At 33.4% G+C, this 7349-nt stretch overlaps 1 protein-coding gene across 1 annotated transcript; it reads right to left on the reverse strand.

Annotated features, from left to right (window-relative positions):
- Window positions 1-1597: 1597 nt before the first annotated feature.
- On the reverse strand, window positions 1598-2134 carry LOC127261966 (F-box/kelch-repeat protein At1g57790-like). Its single transcript, XM_051290412.1, has one exon. It carries the CDS (start codon window positions 2132-2134, stop codon window positions 1598-1600), a length of 537 nt encoding a protein of 178 aa, XP_051146369.1.
- Window positions 2135-7349: the final 5215 nt, after the last annotated feature.

The following is a 7349-nucleotide window of genomic DNA, read 5'->3' on the forward strand; positions in this document are numbered from 1 at the left end:
TATGACCTACGAATATTTTGGTACTTTCATTCTATATAGAGATTAAAATATTCGGATAAACACGCTTGCATACATGAAAAGTGATATTTTCTCCGTGTCATATAAAACGGCTATCAACTTTACCGTTATTCCTTCACAACTACCTAGGACCCTGCAATGTGCCAAAGACGACAACCATACCATGTCACGTAAGCACATTAAAGAGGGCACATATCTAAAAAAAAAAAGAACAGTTCTACTATTGTTTAATAATATTGTAAATTATGGTATATGTAGTAGCATCAATATTAAAAGATTTGTCCACTTTGTATTTTTGGATTATGTAATTATCTTTTTATTTTTGTTGGTTACATAAAAATAATATGTTACGTAGAATTGTAAATCTTTTGTAAATAAATTAAATATATACATTATATAATATTATTTATTATATTTTTTAAATAGTATTTATAAAAACTTATGCTACCTAAAAAAGTAAGCGGACAAACCCTTTTATACATATAATAACATTATTTGTTTTTATAACTTTCTAAGCATCAAGTCTATATTTAGGAAATATTACAAACATATATTGTTTTATTACATATGTTATAATCGGACACGTAATAGTATTTTAAAAACCATTGTAATCTTTTGTTTGGTTATTTGGTTTTGATCTTAGAATTTTTATTTTTTATTTTTGTAAATAATTTTTTATATGATATTTAAAAAAATATTGTATATATATATATATTTATCTAAGAGCATGACAAATTCAAATAAAAAGCAAACCAATCCTTTTAATTTGGTTTCAATGTTTTATTATGCAATTATTGGAAGTTTTATCAAATTAATTACTACATATGTTCTACATATAATGATTCATTTTTCATTTTTTGTCTATCCACAAAAGGATGACATGTTTTAAATTTTTATAATTTATATATTTAAAAAAATTAATTAATCTAATTAATTATTTAAATTTTACACTATCAAAAATTCGTTTATTTGCCTCGTAAATAGCTTTGGAATCAATTTCAAGACTATCAAAAAATATATATTATAAATATTAAATCAATTAAATTTGTTGCTTCAAAATTTCCAAGAATATTTAAAAATTCTAAACTATTTTAAATATATAATTTATTATATTGATTAGTTTCGGAATTTCTGCACCTATTTTGGTTAGTCTCGGAATTTTCGAAGCTATTTTGATTAGTTTCAGAAATTTCGAGATTTCTAGTCTAAAAAAAAATCTCGTAATTTTGGAACATATTTTAATTTGTTTGTTTTATTCGTCCGGGGCATCGATCCATATGTTCTCATACGGCTCCTCGTTGCATAGATTATAGCCTTCTTGTCGGGGGAAGAATCGCTTCTGCGTAACGGAATGTATAACGGGGCGCTTCCCGTAAACAATTACCTCCGAGAAATAAATACTATTTCTCATTATACCTATCATATCTGTGTGAACAAACGAGGTCATATAGTTAGCAAAAATGGTCAGGCCTCCGAGGTCTTCGATCTCCACCCACTCGTTTGCAGCGCTGTCGAGCTTATGTACAAAAGGGTTAAGAAACGGGTAAGCGTATATCAAATAAATATCCCCGGCATGCCCTTAGTCGAGCGGGTTTGCCCTTATACACTCTGGCCGTTCCAAGGGGAGGACGGACCAGGCACTATTATCGGGATCGTAACATCCCAATTGGCCGCTTTGGCTAAGACAATAGAAGCGTCCGTTGCAAAAAGTCCATTGATTCGGATTGCTGCTGACGAACGGTTCCGCATTCTTGAAATGGTTGACAGTCCATGCTTCATCCCCGGGGCGATATGTGCTGATTGCAATCACATGGGGCTGAAGCTGCATTAGCGCAATCACAATGCAGCCGAGAGTATTTGGCGCGGCTGAAAAGGCGGCTAATTTACTCGGAAAATCCATTTGCGGCAATTCAACGGCCTTCTGAGTGTACAGGCTGTAGAGCAACAACCAGCGGTCCTTGCAGTAACAGACGAGTCTGTACTTTATCCCGGACAGCCGTACGTAATGCGACTCGCGCTCAAGCGGGTTGGAAAACTCGGTTATTTTATACATCCACAAGTGGTACATGATCCAAGGGTGCTTGTTGGATACAAGCACGGACTTTGCCACAGCCATCCATCTGTGGCAGACCCAGATGCCCGGAGGTTGTCTACCAGACTTAGGCGCGTGAGGATGTTTTCCAGAAGTTCGACTGGAATATCCGACTCTTCGGCCTTTTTATTTGGCCTCCTCGGAAAATCCTCGATTCTGAGGCTCGATTGGTTACTTTTTTTCCTAGAGATCCTGCAAGCATTATATTGAAAATAATTAATCGATTAGACTGAGAAACAAAAAGAACTAACAAATGTCTGACCATAAATATCAAAATTAAATGTGCGACGTACATGTACAATTTATGCGGCCTAAATGCACTAATACACAACATGCTTTATCATAAAATTGAACTCTTATAACATACGAATATTTTGGCACTTTCATTCTATGTAGAGAATTAATATGATCTGATAAACACAAGTGCATACATGTAAAGTGATCTTAATTATCATCTATCATAGCCATTTTCAATCTACATTGAAATCAACCTTTCAAGCATAATTAATTGCATAGAAGAAAGATTATGATTTTGCTGAATAGAACTGTGGAAAATCAAGTTTCCCTGAAGCAGCACAAAAATTGAATTCTATGGTAAACTCAAATTAACATCCACACCCAACAAGCATTAGAATCAACAACCGAAAACAACCTGCAGATGCATCAGAAACGAAACCCAAAACCCTAACCAAGAAAAAATACAAAAAGAAATCGAAGGATAATCAACCTCTACGCCTAAAGCATAAACAACAATGAATCACAACAAAAAGAGCACAAGAAGAAACTCCAATTCAAATCGCCTGAAAATTTGAAAAATCAAAACAATAATCTCAGAATTTTCATCAGCTCAGCATGATTGATTGCCGGATCGGAGCTCTGTATAGAGCCGAGTAGTTGTGAAAGGGAGAGGGGAAATGGAGCGCCGCTGCTGCTGTTGCTGCTGCGATGGAACCGACGGTGAGAAGAGCGAAATATTTGTTGTTTTCGGACACAGGTATAAGCAGAGGCTTATGTACCTACACTGACACTGACACTGACACTTGACACGTGCAACTTTAATTTCACGGGACCTTTCACAATACATATAATTACAAAATTAATAAATATAGAATGCATAATAATTATATTACTATAATATTATGGTAATAAAATTGTAAAAATAATAGTAAAAAAAGTTGTTGCCTAGAAATTTAATATGAAACAATTAAGGAAGTATTAATTGATTATTTAAAGATTTTTTTTATTTAATACTCGCCGGCATGTTTATATATGATGCAACATTTAGTTTTCGGTACAGAAATTTAACTTTGTAGCATTAAATATAATAAATTGAAAATATGGTGATGTTATTAAACAAAAAAGTGTATTCTTATTTTTATTTGAGTGATAGGATAAAATAAAAATTAGTTAATTATTTTATATTTTGAAATATTGCAACCGGAGATAAATAAGTAAAAAAATTGTATTGATAATATACAAAATAATATATTATATAAAATTGTAGAGTTTTTCTTAGGGATGTTAAATGGGGTGGGTTAGCCCCGACCAGCCCCGGACCCAGTTTTAATGGGGCGGGTTCGGGTGTATTAGCAAAAATTGTCGATGCTACTACTACCGAACCAGGGATTATTTTTGTAATAACGACCAAGGAGACATTATCCCGCGCCACAATCCGACTACCATTTCTGCACGTATTTTGATTAGTCTCAAAATTTCCGAAGCTATTTTGATTAGGTTTAGAAATAGTCTCGGAAAAATCTCGTAATTTCGGAACCTATTTTAATTCGTTTGTTTTATTCATCCACGAGTGGTACATGATCCAAGGGTGCTTGTTGGATACGCGGACGGACTTTAGGGTTTAGCCACAGCCATCCATCTGTCGTAGACGCAAGAAGCCCGGAGGTTGTTTAACAGGCTTAGGCGCGAGAGTATCTTTTCCAAAAGCACGTCTGGAACATCCGACTCTTCGGCCTGTTTATTTGGCCTCCTCGGAAAATCCTCAATTTTGAGGCTCGATTCGTTGCTTGTTTTCCTAGAGATCCTGCAAGCATTATATTGAAAATAATTAATTGATTAAACTGAGAAACAAAATGAAGTAACAAATTTCGGACGATAAATATGATAATTAAATGTGTGATATAATGTACAATTTATGCTGCGTAAATGCACTAATACACGACATTCTTTATCATAATATGGAACTCTTATGACCTACGAGCATTTTGGCACTTTCCGATTTCGCTTTCCGCTGCCTCTTTCGACCCATGATTCCAATGGCTCCTCCAAAAACCTAACACGGACGGCCGGCACTCAGATACTGCTGCAGCGATTGACGCCGATGAGGGTTCTAGAACCTGTAACGTATCGGCATGGTAGTACACACATATATAAGAAGACATGTACCTCGTGCGTATTTATTTCATTATGCTGTAGGAAAAATAGCCTCGACGGCGTCGTCTGTCATTATCTGAAGAATATTTGTCACTCTTAGATTTCCAATGTGTTTTATTATTTGAATTTTTTTATTAATAAATAATTGTTGAATTAAGATTTTTGTAATAAAATTTAGATGTTAAAAAATAGTAATATTATTTTTTTAAATGCAATTTTATGTTAGTAGATTATATATACACGGTTTGTTTCATATTGCATTTCTCGTCGGCAAAATTCCCCATAAATATGTTGAGTTTGGAAAGTTTTGATGTGTATTGATTTGATGGTAATGAATATAATAATATAAATATGTATTAATTTGTATAATTTGATTATAAATTTATTTTATATCTACATATATATTTATAAATTTTTATTTGTTTGTATTATAAAAAATTTCAGTCTCTATAATTATTTTATTCAATTATAATTATTATAATTTTTTATTTATAATTTAGAAAAAACTTTAAAAACTTAAAAAAAAAAAAAATGACATACACGGCCAAGCCGTGTCCCCCCAAAACCAAACACCCCAAGTTTGGCAAACTTGGGCCGTAGAAACACACCCTTGTATGTTAAAAAATAGTAATATTATTTATTTTTTAATGTAATTAGTGGATTATATATACACGGTTTGTTTCACATTGCATTTCTTGTTGGCACAATTCCCCGTAAATATTAACTAAAAGAAATGGAACTCTTAAATGTGCGACGTATATGTACAATTTATGCGGCCTAAATGCACTAATACATAATATTCTTTATCATAAAATTGCTAATCTTTTCACTAATACTCATCGAATCCGTTTATACTAAAAAAATCCACACAAATCGCATACCCAAGAAAATAAGAGTTAATCAAATACTTTTTTTTTTTTTATACTATACTTAAAATCAATTTTATAGTCAAGATATCACATACACACCTATTTATATAACATCATACAACTATTTTAATTCAATTTTTTACTATCAAAATCCAAACCTCAACAAAACTAAATCGGCCAAGTTTAGAAAAAAGAGGGTTGTAAATTTCCTTTTAGTTACTAAAGTTGATATATAAATTATATCTATATACCTATAAAAAATTAGAAGAGTGTGTAGCCATTACTGTGTCAAGGGAATTTTTGCTTAAAACAATTTTCATTCGTCAAGTGTGCCATCGATTGTGGTAGGAGTTTGTTTATCACTGGTATGTGATTGTGTTATGTCTTTTTCTTCTTTAACATGTGTAATTTTGTTCTCTATTATTTGTATTTGTTAAATACTACTCTGAAATAAATACATGTAGCCTACTTATCCTAGAAGTTTATCTTTTTCCACATTCTCTTTCCTTCAATTCCATATCGAACTTTGTTGCTCGTCCCATGTTGAGGATGAGAGAAATAAATCAACCAACATGTAAAGCATTGATGGAGGGAAAAGTTGGCACTTTGATAACTTGTTCTAAATTGAGAGTGTTATAGTTAGTTGTTGGTAAACTTAATGTTCTCTTGTGTTTTTACTAATCCAAGATTTACTAAGCTGTATTCTCACTAAATCAAATCAATATCGAACAAATCTTAAAGAAAACTTCGATTTTTTACGGAAGCAACAGTTCGGACTCAGTTTACCCTATTATGAAGCAAAATCGACACCAAACACACATCCAAGACCCCGACCAAAAATGAGACGCCACGGAAACGCAACAAACACGCAAACCCGAAACCCAATCTAAGTAAACACTGCCGAAATTTAAGCCTAAACAACATCGCAGACAAGTTACACCGCGAAGAACAATAAGGTATAAATCAAGCAAACCAAACAGTAGAAACTCCCAAGGGGGAAGGCTCGCATCGAAGAAGAAAGAGAACTTCCCAAGTTGCTGGACAGATTCACTGGAGAATGCAGGCGCGCGAAGTCGACGGAATCGCACTGGAATCGCCTAGGGCTTTCGAGAGAGTATCACAATCTGAATATGTAATGTTCTGAATGAGTGAATTGAGTGAACCGGTTCAAGGATCAGCATTATATATATAGATCAGCAGACACGGTTCAGGTCCAACAAGGCAGCCTGCAAACCAACGAGTCTCACAAAGGTTCGGGTCGGGTAGCGGGTTGCTGGATCCGGGCATCAATTTTGGGCGGGTCAGTTGTGTGCGTTTTAGGCCTCAATAATCACCGGACAAAATATATAACAATCTCCACCTTATTTTGGGCGTGGAAGATTGTTTTTCTCGGGTGTCATCACGGTCCGAATTTTCATTGCTACCTAGTATTTTAGTTCATTTTAGCCAAATTGTTGAATTACTCTCCTGTAAAAAGAAACTTGAAATCAAGTTAGGTTTAAAAACAATATAGAAACCTATTATGATACATGATAAAACCGAAAGCTACGCAGAAGTAGCACCGGCTAATCAAATGTATCAAAGCATATAATTTTCATACAAGATACAAACACATTAGTTTTCCAAAACTTTCTATCTTCACCAACAGGATTATATTCAAATTCAACTATTAACAAAGCTACTAAACATTGTAATTATGTGTTACAACAAAAATATGTATCAGACAATATACAAACAGGAAAAACATCAAGTTTTCTAGTGCACATATCTTTTACAATCAATGATAACAAATCAAAATCAAAATCAAAACAATCATAATTTTTAAGAACTGAATTCAAATTTCCATTATTAAGAAATGAGTTCATATTTCCTTTTGGAGCTTCAAAACATTGACACTTAACGCAACTGAGATCTTTTGTGACAATAACGCAACGAATTCCATGTCGAAGAATCCAACCTACCATAGAAACACAAAGCAC

Source organism: Andrographis paniculata, unplaced genomic scaffold (assembly GCF_009805555.1).
Source record: "Andrographis paniculata isolate CXL003 unplaced genomic scaffold, ASM980555v1 Contig65END, whole genome shotgun sequence".
NCBI classification, from domain to species: domain Eukaryota; kingdom Viridiplantae; phylum Streptophyta; class Magnoliopsida; order Lamiales; family Acanthaceae; genus Andrographis; species Andrographis paniculata.